Genomic DNA, 18,302 nt, shown 5'->3' on the forward strand with positions numbered 1-18,302 from the left:
ATATTCCTGCATATTTCACAAAAAAACCCATTTAACTTTCTCCAAATTACTAATTCAGAATATAGAAAGGCAAGCTCTGGTCTCTGGTGTCACTGTCACACGTAGCTTTTGATGAAGTTCTTTGTTAGTACTTTTTTTTTCTAGAACAAGTACTTTATCTTCTCTAATATTTTCCTCCCAAAAGAATAGTACAGTATTGGTTTAGGAAAAATGACATGATAAATGCTTTATCTACCTTTCAAACCCGTGAACAAGGGGTCAATCATGTGAAACCTTCAAACCTTAAACCCACTGGGTTTGTCACACAATATGAGGAATATTAGGGGTGTTTTTGAAAAAAACGCAACACTAGCATGGAACCAAAACCAAAAGCCGTGCGGGGCTAAAGCACTAAACATCCCTCCATTACTCGCAACCCCAACTCCTCTTCGCGTCTCCCAACTCCGAATTCCTCCTCCTCATCGCGTGATTCCGTTTTGCGCCGCCTCGCCTTTTGGATTGCGAACTCGATTTCCAATCAAATGATCATCTGCCGCGGTTGCGGCTCGTGGAGGAATTCGTGATTGCTCTCCCACCATGGTACGGCCGCCGCCTTCTTGATCTTCTCTGTTTTTTTTTCCTTTCATGCCTTATTTTTCATCTGAATTTTTGAGAGTCTTGGGGTATTTGTTCCGGTTACTGGAGTTGATTCCGATAGAGGTTGAATTAAAATTCGTTAAGTTTGTGGTTTGTAACGTTCTTCCCCTGAATTTACGCTGCTCTGCTATCTTTGCTGCTGGTTCTTCGCTATCTTCGGTTTATTCCGTTGCTAAAAGATCGAATTTCTCCGGGATTGATGCGCACGTGATGGTTTATGATTTCAATTGTCTTCTAAAAGTTAATTTTTGAGTTGATTCTTTTGCGATTCGAAGTTCTTTCCATATGTCTTTTGTTTGTTCTTCTGAAGTATTAGCTGTTCTGCTTTCGTTATACTCTTTAGGTAGTTGTCATGCTTACATCGCATTGGTGTTGATTTAGTAACGGAATTCCATGAACTTAATTGTTGATTTAGTAACGGAATTCCATGAATTATGTTCAAAGGTTTGATTTTTATAATCGCCACTTCTCGCACGGAATCTAGCTTTCCTGACCTGCGGTCCTGCCATTTTCCATTTGTTTTCTCCGTTTAGATTTGATACTACTTGATTCAGTAACTATAGTTATTAATGAGCCATAAATTACTCCCCTGTTTTAATTCAATGACTAGTCCAAAGTTTTTTATTAATATCCCTGATATGTTACATGGATCATGTACATATATCTGTAAATTCTCCCTTTTTCTGTTTTGGTTTGTCCTGCTTTTTGTTCCTTTTTTTTTCTCTCTGATAATTCCCACACCTAATATGTAATCTGTAAACCTCATTTCTATTAATGAAATGACTATAAGTTAGAGCCTACTCTACCTTCTTCCGTCAAAAATATGTTACATGGATACCTGCCACTATTTTCTATTGCAGAATTTGTGTCAATCTGAATGGAACAGTCTTAAACTCTGAAAAACATATTTCTACGCATTATTCCGATTGATTTCTTGTTCCATATACATTCCGATATGGGTGGGCACTGGGCAGTGCAATCGGTTGCCACTGAGTACTAACTCAAGTATCGCGTAAAAGAAAGAGGAAGTCTCCTGTCTCGTGGTCTCCTCCGCTCCTTGCGCCGCCGCCAAGACGAGTCGCAGCGATCTCCATCTGGCGAGCAGAGCAGGGAAGGGGATCCTGGTGAGCATCCACATCTCTTTCTGATTCATCTCGGGACTACTTTTGTCTGGAATTTGCTTGCGTTAACTTCTCTTCTTGATCTGGAAGAACCTCTTCTCCTCCATAATTTAAACCTCTCAGTTTTTAACCATAGTGAACGTTTCTTTGCTTCTACTGCACCCTTGCAGTAGAATTCAGGGGGAGTTTTAGACCTAAGCTATAATAGACTTCCTTCCTCGATTGGGTTTTCAGGGAATATGCCTTTGCTTTCTCCTCCGGTTCTTGATTTCCTACCTGAAGATATTATCTCTCTGATCAAGACTAGTTCGAGCAGACAGATTGATTCAGAGATTGCTTCATGGCTGTGACCTTGTTCAATCTTGAAGCAAACTAAATTCGCAACACATGTGCGATTATGATGAGCTCACAAGTTGCTTCTGTTTCTGACGGATTACCACAGGCACAGGGTCCAGCTGCACCGAATGACTCGCCGCGCAAGCGGTTCTCCGGCGTCGCGCCGCCGGCGGCGCTCATCTTCTTCGTGCTGGTGTTCGCCGGCGGTGCAATCGTCACGCTTGATCACAAGGAGGTATGCACCTTGATGCTTCTTTACATCAAGCACAGAGATAGATGAATGATAAAATCAATTCTCTGAATTCTGAAAGCTTATGAATTTGTTTCTGCAGAATTTGTCAATTCTTCAGTTACGGCCGAGAGAAATGGTCGTAAGCGAGACGGAGACGAGGGCTCCGACGAGCGAGGTGCAAGAGACGGAGACGAGGGCTCCGACCAGCGAGGTGCAAGAGGCAGGCACCGGCGCCGCCGCCGGCGGCGTCCAGCGAGCGGAACTCGCCGGCAGCAGCATCTGCGAGGTCAGAACAGATGCTCACTCCATTCCAATATATAACAAGAGCCTTCAAAATTTGTTATAAAATATGAGAAACTCTTTTAAGCATTTAGATAGACGTTTCTTACATATCAACTAAATAGTTATCAACTAAATAGTTATGAAAAACTTTCAAAAAAAGATAAGAATTATTACTCTATAAACATGTAAGTTTGAATTCAACTTCTATATATTATAACAAAAATAATAAATTTAACTGAATATACGTATACTAGTTAGAGTTTAATTTATTATTTTTTTTAAATTTATAGAAGTCGAATTCGAACTTACATGTTTATGAAATAATATATTACCTATAATTTTTTCAGGTTTTTGTAACTATTTAGTTTACATCAAGAAACGAATGGACATCTACCTAGGAAATTAGAATCCATCTCCTCTAAAATATAACAATTTTTTCACACGCATTTTATTTTCAACCAATCATAAACTTATGCTCTCTCTTTTTCATAATGTAAGTTATTCTAGCATTTTCCACATTCATATTGATGTTAATGAATCTAAATAAATATATATGTCTAGATTCATTAACATCAATATGAATGTGAGAAATACTAAAATGACTTATATTGTGAAACGGAGAAAATAGCATTCAAATTCCCTGCTTACTTTCTCTTCTTAGTCAATCATAATATTTTATCAAAATTCTTAATAACCGTACTTAACCTAAAAGAACAGAGATATTACCTGCAATGCAAACAATGCAGGCAATGAACCGAACAAACTAAACTGCTCGTTAAGTTTGCAGAATCAGTGCAGGCCTTCAGGCAGCGAGCCATTGCCGAAGGGCATCGTGCAGGACAAGTCCAACTTCGAGATGGAGCCGCTCGGCGGCAACCCCGAACGGCGCGCCGCCGTCGCCCGGCCGGCGAAGAGCCTCCTCGCCATCCCCGTCGGCATAAAGCAGAAGGCCGTCGTCGACAAGCTCGTCTCCAAGGTACCAATACCATATCTTCTTCTTCAGTTCCTTCCTTCAACGCCAGCATCAGTGGCGGAATATGATCTGAGTAAATCATGTAGAGTTACAGTTACCTACCTATTTAGATAGCACTTATCTACATATGGTAAAAAATTTTAGTGAGATCTTCGTGGGAGTTTGGGGGCTCAAAGTTAAAGTTCCCAATCTATCTAGATAGAGTTACAGTCCCCCACCTATCTACATATGGTAAAAAATTTTAGTGAGGTCTTCGTGGGAGCTTGGGGACTCGAGACCCCGCTGCTCCCATGCTGGATCCGCCCCTGGTAGCACTTAAACTTGAGCTGATTCTCGTCGGCGACAATGGTTGGCGTGCATGCAGTTCCCCGGTGACAGGTTCACGGTGATGTTGTTCCACTACGACGGCGAGATGGACGGGTGGAGGGAACTCGGGTGGTCGGACCGGGCGATTCACGTGGCGGCGAAGGACCAGACGAAATGGTGGTTCGGGAAGAGGTTCTTACACCCGGACATGGTGGCCGAGTATGAGTACATCTTCCTCTGGGACGAGGACATCGAGGTGGACGGCTTCGACCCCATCCGCTACCTCCGCGTCGTCCGCCGCGAACGCCTCGAGATCTCCCAGCCCGCGCTCGACCACCGCTCCCAGATCCACCACCGCCTCACACTCCGCGCCCGCAAAGGCCAAGTTCACAGGTAACAAATCAAGCTGTTTCATGTGAAATTGATAGAAACTCTCTTGATCCCTTGAGGGGACAATTTTTTTTCGTTTGTCAAAAACTTATTCACATAGTTATATATTTTTTTAAAAAAAAGTTTGATAATTCATACCATATATATGCCATTTCACAAAATTGTATAAACTCAACTTATCATTTTGGCATGAATAGTATATCGGAATTTGTCTTTTTTATTCTTAATGTGTAGATTGAATTTGAATTTAATTTTTGGTAAAAATGTTAAAAGTTACTCTACTCTACATTATCATTTTTTATATTTATTTGCATTGAATTTAGTAGGAAAAAAAACACACAGAGTGGATATGCCCCCGAATCGACGACAATTTCAGCTTCGTTTTTGTTGAGAACCGTAAAATTTATTTGGAACAGGAGATTCTACAAGACGAGGGGAGGGGGGAGATGCGACGACAACAGCACGGGGCCGCCATGCACGGGGTGGGTGGAGATGATGGTGCCGGTGTTCTCGCGGGCGGCATGGCGGTGCGCGTGGCACATGATCCAGAACGACCTCATCTACGCGTGGGGCCTCGACTTCAAGCTCGGGTACTGCGCCGGCGGCGACCGGAGGCTCGCCGTCGGCATCGTCGACAGCGAGTACGTCCTCCACCGCGGCATCCCCACGCTCGGCGACGGCGGCGGCAAGCCGGCGGCGAAGCGGTCGTCGACGGCGACGAAGGCGGCGACCGACCGGCTCGCCGTGAGGCAGCGGTCGTACACCGAGCTGCAGATATTCAACCGGCGGTGGAAGGCCGCGGCGGAGGGGGACGTGTGCTGGACCGACCCCTACCCGTAGCCCGCCGGCGACGGCGACCGAGCTCGTCGCCGGCGATGGCGGTGGGACCGGGCGTACGGCTAGTTACTTGAGTAGCTGAGATATGATAGATACAGAGCTTCTCTTCTTGATGTACAGATTTGTTTCTCTCATCGTCAGAATAAGCAAATGTCAGAATCAAAGACGATGTAATTACAATAGTTTTTTAAAAAAGAAATATATCGATCAATCAAATTTTGGCATGTATGTGAGGTTGCATCTTTACTTGTACATAGCTGGAATTTGGCTGCAGATTATTCCAAGAAAAACAGAATAAGTACAGGTGTCAAGTTCAGAGATAGTATATCATGCTAGTACTTGTCGAGGTCTAGTGCATTTTGCAGCACACAAAAATTTGGAGAACTTGCTGGGAGATGATTGGTTTTATTTGGAACCATAATATAGAGCTTTTTCAGATGATTGTTCTAGCCAGAATCAGATTTCGAAGCAAGGTGTTTTTGGAAATAATGTTTATAGTCTGTTGGCACATCTGGAAATAAAGAAATGCTTTCATATTTCAGAATGCTGTTCCTGATGATGTTAATGATTGGCTTAGGTGTTTCAAACAAAAAAAAAATCTTCTACACCTATATAGGATGAATGAACCTCTTATTTTTTTCAGTATATATTTTCAGTTTGTAGCTGGTTATAAGCCTTGTAATTCGGTTCCTTTTGGTTTGTATATTTATAACATTTTTTGCTCCTTTAATATGATTTCAACTACTGGGTAAGACCTGGTGGTAGTTTCCTTATAAAAGAATTGGGAAAACTTATCAAATTTTGCCGAATACAAAGTGACAAAAAAATAAGTGAGAAATGGGAGCCAGCCACTGACGAGTGGGACCCACACGGGGAATTCAGAAACTGTGGCGGGAGGAGCGCCAACCAACCAAACCCTATCCCCACTTCGTTCCTCCCTCCAAAACCCCAGCGGAATTCGATCCCCCATGGCAATCCTCCACCACCTCCCATGGCGCCGCCGCTCGCCGCGCCGCGCTTCCACGCCGCCGCGCTACCCCTCCGCCTCCGCCTCCGCACCCGCCCCCAGAAGCTCCCCTGCTGGCGCCGCGCCGCCCGGCCCAACGACGAGGTCCTGCACCAGCCGCCACACCAGGGCTTGCGATTTTGAGAGTTGGATTTGGTTTTTGATTCGGTGGGGTTTTTTTGCAGGATTACTACTTGATCGATGCGCCGGAGTCCATCGGGGACGGCTTCTCGTTCAGTGGGGGTGAGTTAGGTTTTGTTTCAGCATTGGGGAATCGGATCAGAGGCTGCAAATTTTAGTCCACATTAGTTGGGTTCTGACATCATGTCAATATTGGTATTCGCTAACTTGTTCCTATTCTGCGGGGGATCGGTGCAGGGAAGTATACGGATGGCCCGAGCAAGTCCGATGAGTGGTTTGCTCAAGGGAGAATGGTATAATGTGATCACTCCCTGTTTTGATGTGTTGTTGTGCACTCATCACTTGCAGACTGTTTGATATCTAAACTACATAATCCAGAGTTTGACGGAGTGATTAGATTTTCCGTGTGCCTTTTGCTTGATAATGCACTGTCTCACCATGAGCATTTTCATTTCATCATATTCTTCATGTGGATGAGAGTAGGATTGTTCCAATATGCTAGTCAAAAATATGATGATACTTACATTACAGGTAAAAGCTCATCCAGTATACGGGAACAAAGGGAAGGCAAAAGATCCCATCTTTGGGCTCACAATGGGAGCTGAATCACAATCTTCAAATGATGTTTTCAGGTGAATTGAGCTATATAAGTGGTTAGCAGGGTGTCAGGTACAATAATAGTGACGGCATTTAGCCTTGTATTTTCAAGTCATTGGTCTCCTTTAGGATAAGTATATTAGTTCTTCAAAGATGATAATTGCTCTTGTGTGTTCTTTTTTACTGTGATGCAGGTGGTTTTGTGTGGAGGCTGGGAGTTCTTCGAATCCTCCTGTTCTTTTTATTCATGGATTTCCATCTCAGGTGGGATTTTGACTAGGTTTTTGCCTATGTTCTTCTTTTTCTACAAAAAAGTCTTCCAATACTGAATATATGCCTTTGGACTTTCTTGGTTACAGGCATACTCTTATCGAAATGTGCTACCTGTAGTATCAGACAATTATCATGCCATTGCTTTTGATTGGCTCGGTGAGTTGCAGTGGTATGCACATTGTTTGATGCTTGACAAATGCAAAACTACTATTTAATTAAGTTGGCAGAAAAATGCAAAGTCATTCATATGTTTGGGAAAAAAATACATTTAGAAAATGTATTGCAATTACTGGTCATTATGACCAGGAGTCTATGCGTGCTGATCATACAAATTAGAATAGGAAACCATCTTTAGTACCTATTATCATCTTATTTTGACATTAATACTCAAGAACGTAAGAGTCATAATTTGTGTGGCTTTGCTTATAATCTTCTGTAAAGTTGTGCCATCGTACTGAACAACCATGCCTTTTTGGTTAATGCTGCTGCTCAGTTTGTAGGAGTAAGCATGTAGATATTTGCCTAACTTGAAAACAAAGAACTTTGTGTCTGCAGGTTTTGGGTTCTCAGATAAGCCTCAACCCGATTATGGTTTTGACTATACTCTTGATGGTAAAATTATCTACATAGTATCCTGTGTCTCCAAAACAAGTGTATTCAACTAATAATAACATAAACTACTATTTCCTTTCCAGAATATACATCGTCCTTGGAGTCTCTGATCAATGCTGTTGCTCCTGATAAGCTCTCCATTGTTGTTCAAGTACTTGTCATTAGCCATCCTGGATATGCCTATTATGAATCTCTAGGATCCTTGTTTATATGCAAACATACAACTTGCAGGGGTACTTTGCTCCAATTGTAATCAAATATGCTAATGAACATCAGGACAAGTTGAACCACCTGATATTAGTTAACCCACCGGTGAGTTTTTTTTATTAGTAGCCACATAAGTTTTCTCTGATATTTTTGTGTGCTACATACTACGCAATCTTGTCTTGTAAAGCTTCATTATATCTTGAGAGTCATAGACTGATCACGAAATGCTTTTATATTTAGATAACGGATAAGCATGCGAAGCTTCCGTCCACCCTTGCATGTTTCAGCAATTTCTTGTTGGGTGAGATATTTTCCCAGGTTAGCAGGCATAGTGTGAAATGAACTTAGACATTATGTAACTTTTTGGTTTGTGCTTTGAAATTAAAATTCCTTTTCTCGAATCCCTTCAGGATCCTCTCAGAGCTAGTGATAAGGCCTTGACTAGTAGTGGCCCATACATGATGAAAGAAGAAGATGCAATGGTATACAGAAGGCCATACCTTGTCTCTGGTTCTTCTGGTTTTGCATTGAACGCAATCAGTAGAGCTATGAAAAAGGACCTTAAGGTAGCTTACTTGTCTATCACCTGGCCTTTTCAATTATTTAATTTGTATGATCTGAATGGCGTGTTTTATTACAGGTTTACATTGAATCCATGAGGAATATATTATCGAGTGATTCATGGAAAACAAAAACGACAGTATGTTGGGGCTTGAGAGATCGTTGGCTGAACTATGATGGAGTTGAAGATTTTTGTGGCAGTGCAAATTACAAAATTTTAGAACTGCCAATGGTTTGTTGTCTTTACCCCACCCCCACCCTCCTCTTGTCCTCACCAGGGGAAAAAATATTCAAAATTACCCTGTTCCATGAAAAAAGAGAGTAAAATAAAAACAAGAATATCTCACTGCTGTTTTGAGTTTCTTTCATGATTACTTGTAACCTACGTGCCTAATTTTTTTCTCATTACTTTTCATTGCATTGATTGCCATTCTCTGGTGTCATTACTTATCATGCAGGCAGGGCACCATGTGCAGGAGGACCGTGGTGAAGAGCTAGGCAAGCTAGTCAAACGTATTCTAAGGTAACTCTGGAAAATTTCCTCTTTTTTTTTTAACTTACGGGCTAAGGTGCATTTCCAAAGGAGACAGATTCTTCTCTGAATACTGATATAGTTCTCAATACATATTGAATATTACTGCCTACTATCACTGAAATGGCTGTATCAAGGTGATACGACAATAATGAAATACTGTAACACATTCTTTTGAATAACAGAATAAGTATACATTCTTGTTACATAACGTGTTAAAAGTATTCCATAGAACTCGATACTCCCATTACAGTTTTATGCAATGAGGAATGTTGGCAGGAGATATTTTGCAACATTTGTTGTCAGTATGTATGTTTTGGAATTCTCAAGGAAAAACTATGTTTTCCTGATGTACCATTGGCTCTGCGTCTACCTAATTAGCTCTAAAACTATGTAAAATCCGACTAACAAGGGTAGGGAGACAAGCATTCCAAAAATCACCCTGCAAAATTGAGCAACAAAATGGTATGAGAAAAACTTTGATTTCACTGTCCGCAGAAACATATGCCTTTGACAATATGTAGTTTGTAGTCAGTTCAAAATACTTACGCAGTACTGAGCACATCAGCATGCAGCCCGTATTCTTTCGCAAATATGAATGATGTGATGGATTGAGGTAGGGCTGCCTGAAGAATTCAAACGAATGTTAGTTGAGGCACATTTTCATCATTTCAGGAAGATACAAAATGTCGACAGAAATTACCTGAATATATATGAAAAATTATTATATTAGAAGACAAATCAGAAAGGTCATTTCTTTGCACTCATTTTAATCTTTAGAGCACAATAAGCATTGTAATTTAGAGAAACTGTATTTGACGTCTGAGATCTAACCTGCGTAGTCCTGGCTTCACGTACAAAGCTATAACCTTCACATTGTCTTGAATTAAACTATCTGGGTGGTCAGTGGAAGCCAAATCCCCCCCCCCCCCTTTGATCACAAATTCTTGTAGACAATAATTCAGTTCACACTTGTTCCAAGGACCACTATCAGAGCAACATTCCCCTGTTTAACTCTAGTTTTGTAAACCGAAACATTGTTTACCTTAATATTCAGGAGTGCCCTGTCACCCCAAAGCAGAGCCCCTACCACTTTCGAATGTTTGTTAATTCTATACACAGGAACAGAAGTGGCTGTGTAGACAGTTATTAAGGGATGACATGGAACAAAGAGGATAATTATTCTTTCAGTTTTATAACTGTGATGCACATCAAAAACTAGTTTGCCTCTCCCATAAAGTAAACCCACTGTTGATTCAGACGAGGTTAACCCATCTCTTGAATGAAATGTGCACTAGATGACATGATGAGTAGGACTTCCCTTGTGCATCTTATTAGTGCTGACTCCACTATAGCAACTAACTGTTTTTAAAACCTTGAACATGATTATGCTGTTAGACTCTTGATATTATTGTATGGGTCCTGGTGTTTAACTAACACTTGAGTTCGATTCATTATGCGATAAGCATCTGAATGAGTGGTCTCTAATGACTTGCTGTTTTTAACTTGTCCTTTTGTTTAGCGGATGACTGCATTCATGTGGGGACGGACTCTAGAACATGCCAAGAACAGATCCTCCACATAGGTGCCATGCTCATTCTTCACTTTATTTTGTTAAACTTTTCTTTACTTTAAGCACATCTGATCTCTAGACCAATTTCAACGATCTTTGCTCTTTGGCAAGCAGGGGTCAAAATGTGCCGGTGCAATAGGGACATGCACTATTCTTTGCATGAAAACAGAAGCTGAACCGCCCCATTGAAGACCAATCTATTCCATGGATAAGACACTGCCCTAAAGTGATGGTGAGTGTTTCTCAGACAATAATGGATACCAGTTCGTGTTACATGTTCACTGATAGGGTAAGAGGTTCAAGCCTGGTATATATATAGTGCTGGGCCGAAATTTTTCGTCATGGTCTGATTGCTTAAAAGCAAGGTCAAGGTGACCAAGATTCCAAGAAGATTATATTAGTACTGATCAGGAATTCAGTTCTGTCGTTTGGAATGCGCACTTGCACACCGACTACGCAACATATAATTAATCTGCTACTGCGCCTTTCGTGTGCATGCTTTGCCTTTTCTTTTGTGCAAATACGGTTCATGTTTGTGGCTCTGCGAGCAACATTAACCTTAAAGGCTTAAAGCACCCAGTGGTCAAGATTAGTGTGGTGCTGAGCCGTGCTGACAAACTAAGCTCAAATCTCACGTAGGAATAGCAGTGGAATGTGTAGTTTTCACAATGGATTCTCTTTTCCTCCATTTGTTCAAGCATCTTTCTTTTCTTCCCTTTTGTTTCCGGACATTGCTAGCCCTGTACTTAAGCTAGCAATTCCTTTTTATCTCCATTAGTGTTGCACTATGTGTGTGGCATCTGACATATCTAGACAAAAACCTTTGGGCGGTAATACTTTGGTGCTGAAGGGATCTAATGTCGGTGAAATGCAATTATGGCAGATGACTTTGTTGGCATTTAGAAGTTCGGTTAATATATATATATATATATATATATATATATATATATACACAAAGGAACCCAGCAAGGGCTAAAAGCACTGGTTGTATGCATGTATCAGGCTATCAGCTAGTGGTGTAATGGGAAGTTAAGTGGGAATCTTCAGCTAGAGTTTTTTTTTTGGGTCAAAAGTAAGCTTTCAACATTTAGTTGTAAAGTGGTAAAATCAAATGGCTTAAGTTGCATGCCTGTGAAAGGCTGATAGATTGACATCAGCCCAGCATCGTCTATACGTCGTTGCCATTCTACTTTGTAGTCTTAGGTTTAGGCCGTGTTTAGTTGTTTTGCAAAAAAAAAAAATATTTGACGTATATGGACACACATTTGAAGTATTAAACGTAGACTAATAATAAAAAAAAATTATAAATTCCGCCTGTAAACTGCGAGACAAATCTGTTAAGCCTAATTAATCTGTTATCAGCAAATGTTTACTATAGCATCACATTATCAAATCATGGCGTGATTAGGCTCAAAAGATTCGTCTCGCAATTTATATGTAAACTGTGCAATTGTTTTTTTTCGTCCACATTTAATGCTCCATGTATGTATCCAAATATTTAATGTGACGGAAAAATTAAAAGTTTGAAGGGAACTAAACACAGCCTTAGTTTGAAATAGAGGTGTATTTTGTATGTCATGGACCTAAATACGAGGAAACATTACCTTGCCTTAGCGCTTACTCCATCTGTACCGAAACATAAGAAATCGAACCGAATAGGATATATTATAATACTAAAAATCTAAATTGGAAGTTTATCTAAATTCGACATTCGTAGTATATGTCTTATACTCCATTATGGAACGGAGGAAGTAGCTCAAAACCTCCGGTGCACACAATTAGTGCAACTTATGTTTGGTACATCCCTCCGGGTTGATAATACTTGTCGTTTTGAATAAGGGCACGGTCTCAAAAAAACATCTTTGACCGTTATTTTTTCTATATGTATAAAAGTGTTAACAAATATATGATTTTATGAAAGTACTTTTTAAGATCAATCTATACATGTAGTCAACATGTTTGAAGGACAAATATTTTAAAAAGATTCATAATCAAAGATTTTAAAGTTTGACCTCACCCTTATCTAAAACGACGAGTATACGTGTTGAGTATTATAAAGCAAGTGAGATATGTGTGCATGCGCGTAGAATTAAGGAACAAAAAGGGGAGAGAAAGAGATGTGCATGGATCCAATCGGTATAGGTAGCTTGCCTGTATGATGGCGACGCGGAGGACGTCGCCGCGGAGGCCGACGGCGATGGAGCCGATGGCCATGGCGGCGGGGCCGAGCGCGAACTTTAGCACCAGCCCCAGCGCCGCAAAGCTCGTCCCGCACGCGATGATCTTCTCCTGCTGCGCCATGAACAATCCTGCATCCATGCAAAACCACACACGTCTCGCCCCTCTTAAGTATCTTTCGTGTAATCAAAAATAAAAATGATAGCTACTTAGAGCAGGTGTAATAGCATGCTATAAGCCAGCTATAAACATATTTTAAAGAGATAAATAAAGAGAGAGAAGAGCAGCGGGCTATAAATCTGTAGCCAGCTGCAGCACGGACTCCAAGACATAATGTGTGTATGACAGATGAAATAGTATAGTAAACAACTATTGTATGAATTGGCTATTACATTAGCTATAGATGATTTGGAGCTAATAGTGGACTATACTATTAAACTTGCTCTTATGGCTGCTGCTGCTGTATGCAAGCAACTATCAGCACAAGAACACAAATAATTCCTTATTCTATTGTCCTATTCTTTTTCTTTTTCATAAATATTTTCATATGTACGATAAGATTTAGCCAACCATCAACAAATTATAATAAATTATCGTATGCTTTTTTAATTAAAATAAGATGGTATAATTAGATTTGTTTAGAAAGTATTAGTGTCATAAACTTATCAGATTTTATAAACTTGTCACCGTATAAAATTGATCAAAATATCCAAAGTTTGGTTGAATACTGTCTCAAACATCAAATATTTACTATCAGAGAGAGTTTTTTTAAAAATAAAAATAAAAGCATACTTCTACCCCTTTTTTTTTCCTTTCGTGCTAGCTATCGCAAGCTCTCTGCATGCAACAGACGTGCAGAACTTGTGCCTTTAATTTGAACGGTTCCTCGTGAAGATACTGCTGATTTTATTTTCCATTTCTTTTATTTGGTATAGGATTCTTGGTGTGTTTTTTTGGGTAATTATCTAGTGGAATATGTATTACTTGCTGGAGTACTAGATACGAATTATGGAACAAGTAGTGTGGGGATACAAGTCATTCACAAAAAGGAAGGTTAATTAATACTAACGATCAGTGTAGAATTTCACTAACAAGTGCCCTTGTTATACTACTACGTACATGATTAATTAACTTGTGATCTAGTTAATTACTTCATAAACCTAATGTACAATCGAATTAATTAACGTATTCTTCACACCAAAAAAAAAATCGAGCTTATGTATGTATGTACGTACCCATGCTGAACATGGCCATTCCTGTGCCTGACTTGGACATGATCAGCACCGATCCCTCGAAGGCGCTCGGCAACGCGATGTGTAACCTGCAGTTCAGGGGAAAAAAGGAAGAACAAATCAATGGTATTCCATCACAACGAATCGATCGCATATTAATTGGACAGTCGATCGCAATTAATACGTTGCAAGAATAATAATCTATGACCAGTGTGTGGAGCTACCAATAGCATTAGCCTCTCGTGCATGATGCTTAGCTACGTGCATCTACTGTCATGTCAGGGTGATCTCCACGTCAGATGGTTAGCTAACCACCACACATTTGTCACTCATACCATTACACACCGGCATAAACCGATCTCTCTATGTGATACGTTGGCAGTGCACAATTGTGCATATGTGCATGATTTTATATTAATCCTGATACTTTTAAATATAACATACATACCTATATATGTTTTTCTACGAGTTTAATAAAACCAATATTTAATTACAATTGATCTCAGATACACTCATGGATACACGATGACGTATATTTTTTACGTAACCATAAAATGTGTCACTAGTTTCCATCTGTTTGAGCGTGTGTTAGGAGGCACATTTGTGGATGTGTGAGGATATTACGTGTGGAGTAGTGTGTTTTTGTGTGGTTATGCCATGTAATCGCAAAAATTAAATTGTTCCTCTTTATCTATCTTATCTTACTGACATGTGGAGCCTACATGTAATAATAAATTAATTTGTATACATAACGTACCTATTGGCGAGGCAGGCCCAGGTGATGCCGACGAAGCTGGCGTAAGTGTTGGGGTTGCGCGCCAGCTTGTGCGCCACCACTTTCACCAGCGCCCACAGCGACGGCTTGCCCGCGGCGGCGGCGACGACGACCGTGCCTGCGGCGGCGGCGGCGCCGGCGGCCTCGACGTCCTTGCCGGCCGCCGCCGCCGCCTCGGCGCCGTCGACGTACATCCCGATGGCGGCCTTCCTGACCTCGAGCACGAAGAGCAGCAGCGTGAGCCAGACAATGGCCTGGAAGACGGAGAGCTGGACGACGAGCTGCTGCGCCCACTCGCCGTACATGGCGCGCGCCATGGGCACGCCGACGACAAGCGAGTTGGTGAGCGTGGACAGCGAGAAGCTGGTGATGGACCAGCTCACGGCGCAGCCGCCCTTGCTCATGAACCGCGCCCAGGCGCCGATGACGGCGACGATGACCGCCTTCGAGATCACGTCGGCGGCGACGGCGCGGTAGTTCACCTTAAAAAAGACGCGAATATTAGGGAAGCAAGGATCTAACATCAAATAATTAGAAGGAGTGAGGCTTCGAACCCAGATCGTCTAGTCCACTATCTCATGGAACTAGCCAGAAGACCATGGGCGTTTCTAGCGGTAGTTCACCTGGAACGGGTCGGTGTGGAGGGTGAACTCGAAGGTGAAGAAGGGGAGCGCGAAGAAGGCGACGAGCCGGTTCACGGCGTCGCACTGCTCCCTCGTGAAGATCCGCCACCACCTCACCGACCCGTAGCCCAGGAACAGCGCGAAGTAGAGCGGCACCGTCGCCGCCACCACCTTGTACACGTCTCCCCACCCTATCATCTTCTTCTTCTTCTCCGGTTCCGGCGAACTGATCAACTAAATTAACCCTAGAACCCTAGCTAGCTGCTAATGGAGAATTAATTAATTAACCAAGTGTAATGCGGTTGATCGCTGTGGATGAGTGGGTGTAGTGTGAGCTGGGCTTTATAGCGGGGGCGAGCTAGTCACTGGGGAGGAATATATGCATGGATCGATCAGAGTGGGATGGTGGCCGTCGGATCGATCCGAACGAACGGCTGGGGAGGATTGGTGGATTAGCTAGCTTGGTAATTTTGATTCGGATGACATTGCTGCATGGTGGTGAGTGCGAGTGTGAGTGTTAGTGGGGGGTTGGAAGTTGACGCGACGGCCGGTTAGGTTAACGGGATCTTGTTCGCGCGCTTTTTTGCTTTCTCGCTCTCGCGCGCTTGGGATTATTTGAAATCTTTGCATGCATGCACGCGCGCGTGCAGAGAGAGAGAGAGAGAGAGAGAGAGAGAGAGAGAGAGAGAGTGTGTGTGTGTACATGTGTGTGTTTTTCTTTGCTTTGCTTCGATGATGGAGACTGCATGCAATTAGTGGCAAACTGGCAATGCTATATGCAAGCAAGCATGTGTTCTTGAGGTGTGTGTGACTACCGTTGCCGAAAGGCAAGTAGTGATCATCTGTGTGGTCTGATCACTAGCTAGCTTTCGGTTTCAGTTTCAGGGTGTTCATGTATATTATACGTGAATCTATAGTTTACCTTACTAGTATATATGTCTATGAATTGAATCTCTGAACCAACGTCGTCGTCTAAAATATTTTGATTTCAGACAATCATCTCTGCTGAAAGGACGTACTCGTTTTGATTATCAACATCTCTTCAGTTTCATCAAACTTAGCTCCACCTAGCGCATGCAACTGGCTGCATTCGTTTCTCCGATAAGAATTGGATGAAATTTTGGATACTCGTAGCATGTTTTTCAAACTGCTAAACGGTGCGGTTTTTTTTTGAAAACTTTCTATATAAAAGTTGCTCTAAAATATCAGATTAATCAATTTTTCAAATTTGTAATAATTAAAACTCAATTAATCACACGTTATTACCATCTTGTTTTACGTGAAACACTTAATCTTTATCTTCATCTTCATCTTCAGAAGATTCAAACACCACCGTACTTCATTGTATGATGGTTTGTTGGTTTATGCGGAAAGAGAGGAACGCCAGGATCTTTGAGCAAAGGTTATGCTTGGTGTTAGGGATATACAATGATATTAGAGATGAGATCATGGTGTGGAGGGAGGCTGGTATTTTTAGAGTGCTCAGTGTTAGGGATATACAATGATATTAGAGATGAGATCCTGGTGTAGAGGGAGGCCGTTATTTTTAGATAAGTTGGCTAAGAACCCCGCTATAAAGCGGTCCTGTGTGTTTTTTGTTTTTGTTCTCTTCTCTCTGTTCTCCCACGTTCTCTCCCTCGACAGTTTAATGTCGATATTGTTAAAGTTGTAACATCTTTCTTTCTTAATAAAATTTGGTCGGCCGCCTCCTTAGCCGTCCCGATAAAAAACTAGCTTAGATACTATCTCCGTCTCGAGATATAAGAAATTTTAGCAATACAAATTCATAGTTAAATTAATCCCTTATATTTTGGAATAACGGTGGTAATAATTACTTAACGCAAATAAAGGAACAGTTAATGATATTTTGAAGGAAATGCTAGCACAATGCTATAGTACTGTATGCTTATGCTAGTTTCAACATCAGGTGGCCGGTCAGGTCAGTATTGCTGCAAAGGTGCTCTAGCTAGCTAGCTAGCTAGGTCGACTAGCATCTCCTGGATTAACCTTCAGTACAGTGGCTTAGCTAGAGAGAGAGACGTATGGATCGAGTAGTGGAGAGAGAGAAAGCATATATCAGTATATCAGCACAAAGGAATAGGATGCAGCTAGCAGTGGTTATTCTACTACTATACCTTCATGCATGTTGTCCAAATTATTGTTTTCCAGTTCCTGCTTGACTACTACTGCGTATATATGTATGTATTTTGTGATCGATATTGAAACAAAAAGGAAAAAGGAACAAGATGTTGGGCATTGTTTTAGATAGATCATAAGTTGGCCTGGAGAGCGATTTGGAATCTATACCTTTGCATACCGTATTTTCCTCTTCTTGTTGACACGAATTAGTTTTGTCGGTAAAGTTACAGACGCATGAGACAAAATAATGTTAAGTACACTATTACGCTTCTGTAATAGAACTGTCAGTCTATCATCTGTTCATCTGTGAGTTTGCCTTGGAAAAAAAGGGCTACCTGTGAGAAAATCAAATCATTTGAATTATATCCAAATACCATTTCAAATTTTCAATGGTATATGCATACTTGCATATATTCTCTGTCTTCCAAAATTTGGGATATGCATGGTACATATGATCAGATACAGTACTTCATAAGTTGACTGATTAGTGTTGCATTTCTATATGTAGCAAAACTTCCTGCTATATCACCACTATCCATAGTCAGCTAAGCTTCAAAGTTCACTGATTCTGCTATAAAAACATTTCAGCTCCACTCTCCTGACACACACTGCCTTACTTGGAAAACTAAATCTGGCAAAGTCAATGATTAGTTTAGTGATTATATACATTCTGGTAAATAGAATCATTACAAGCAACATGACACCTTAAAATAATTGTCCACGATGCATTCAGAACACAG

At 41.3% G+C, this 18,302-nt stretch overlaps 3 protein-coding genes across 9 annotated transcripts; 2 read left to right on the forward strand and 1 right to left on the reverse strand.

Annotated features, from left to right (window-relative positions):
- The first annotated feature begins 396 nt into the window (after positions 1 to 396).
- LOC4324366 (uncharacterized) lies at positions 397 to 5,341 on the forward strand. Of its 7 annotated transcripts, none has more exons than XM_015765556.3 (7): positions 397 to 579; positions 1,497 to 1,760; positions 1,992 to 2,328; positions 2,426 to 2,611; positions 3,395 to 3,583; positions 3,945 to 4,279; positions 4,693 to 5,341. In XM_015765556.3, exons 3-7 carry the CDS (start codon positions 2,155 to 2,157, stop codon positions 5,114 to 5,116), a joined length of 1,308 nt encoding a protein of 435 aa, XP_015621042.1. In that variant the 5' UTR covers positions 397 to 579; positions 1,497 to 1,760; positions 1,992 to 2,154; the 3' UTR covers positions 5,117 to 5,341. The 7 variants fall into 7 exon arrangements, with proteins under 7 accessions (XP_015621042.1, XP_066162829.1, XP_015621044.1 ...); XM_066306732.1 differs by having other exon boundaries at positions 2,200 to 2,328; XM_015765558.3 differs by having other exon boundaries at positions 1,611 to 1,760.
- Positions 5,342 to 6,036: 695 nt separating this feature from the next.
- Positions 6,037 to 11,111, forward strand: LOC4324367 (epoxide hydrolase 1). The gene is made up of 15 exons (NM_001428101.1): positions 6,037 to 6,224; positions 6,305 to 6,362; positions 6,498 to 6,553; positions 6,792 to 6,892; positions 7,052 to 7,121; positions 7,217 to 7,286; positions 7,686 to 7,742; positions 7,826 to 7,893; positions 7,974 to 8,054; positions 8,190 to 8,267; positions 8,360 to 8,515; positions 8,590 to 8,742; positions 8,969 to 9,033; positions 10,565 to 10,627; positions 10,730 to 11,111. Exons 1-14 carry the CDS (start codon positions 6,105 to 6,107, stop codon positions 10,569 to 10,571), a joined length of 1,140 nt encoding a protein of 379 aa, NP_001415030.1. The 5' UTR covers positions 6,037 to 6,104; the 3' UTR covers positions 10,572 to 10,627; positions 10,730 to 11,111.
- Positions 9,201 to 15,735, reverse strand: LOC4324368 (probable auxin efflux carrier component 5a). The gene is made up of 6 exons (NM_001428102.1): positions 15,424 to 15,735; positions 14,783 to 15,282; positions 14,029 to 14,114; positions 12,767 to 12,924; positions 9,592 to 9,668; positions 9,201 to 9,484 (listed from the first exon to the last, which is right to left on the reverse strand). Exons 1-6 carry the CDS (start codon positions 15,619 to 15,621, stop codon positions 9,412 to 9,414), a joined length of 1,092 nt encoding a protein of 363 aa, NP_001415031.1. The 5' UTR covers positions 15,622 to 15,735; the 3' UTR covers positions 9,201 to 9,411.
- Positions 15,736 to 18,302: the final 2,567 nt, after the last annotated feature.

The sequence above is a fragment of the Oryza sativa genome, chromosome 1 (assembly GCF_034140825.1).
Source record: "Oryza sativa Japonica Group chromosome 1, ASM3414082v1".
NCBI lineage: Eukaryota > Viridiplantae > Streptophyta > Magnoliopsida > Poales > Poaceae > Oryza > Oryza sativa.

Excerpts from the sequence above, each read along its gene's own strand:
- LOC4324366 (XM_015765555.3), top strand. Across the intron at positions 2,612-3,394 it reads CCGGCAGCAGCATCTGCGAG|AATCAGTGCAGGCCTTCAGG; the intron begins GTCAGAACAGAT and ends TTAAGTTTGCAG. Across the intron at positions 4,280-4,692 it reads CGCAAAGGCCAAGTTCACAG|GAGATTCTACAAGACGAGGG; the intron begins GTAACAAATCAA and ends TATTTGGAACAG.
- LOC4324367 (NM_001428101.1), top strand. The coding sequence starts at position 6,105 with ATGGCGCCGCCGCTCGCCGCGCCGCGCTTCCACGCCGCCGCGCTACCC. Across the intron at positions 8,516-8,589 it reads CTATGAAAAAGGACCTTAAG|GTTTACATTGAATCCATGAG; the intron begins GTAGCTTACTTG and ends GTTTTATTACAG. Across the intron at positions 8,743-8,968 it reads AAATTTTAGAACTGCCAATG|GCAGGGCACCATGTGCAGGA; the intron begins GTTTGTTGTCTT and ends CTTATCATGCAG.
- LOC4324368 (NM_001428102.1), bottom strand. The coding sequence starts at position 15,621 with ATGATAGGGTGGGGAGACGTGTACAAGGTGGTGGCGGCGACGGTGCCG. Across the intron at positions 9,669-12,766 it reads TCCGCGTCGCCATCATACAG|GCAGCCCTACCTCAATCCAT; the intron begins GCAAGCTACCTA and ends TGAATTCTTCAG. Across the intron at positions 9,485-9,591 it reads GCTGATGTGCTCAGTACTGC|GGTGATTTTTGGAATGCTTG; the intron begins GTAAGTATTTTG and ends TCAATTTTGCAG.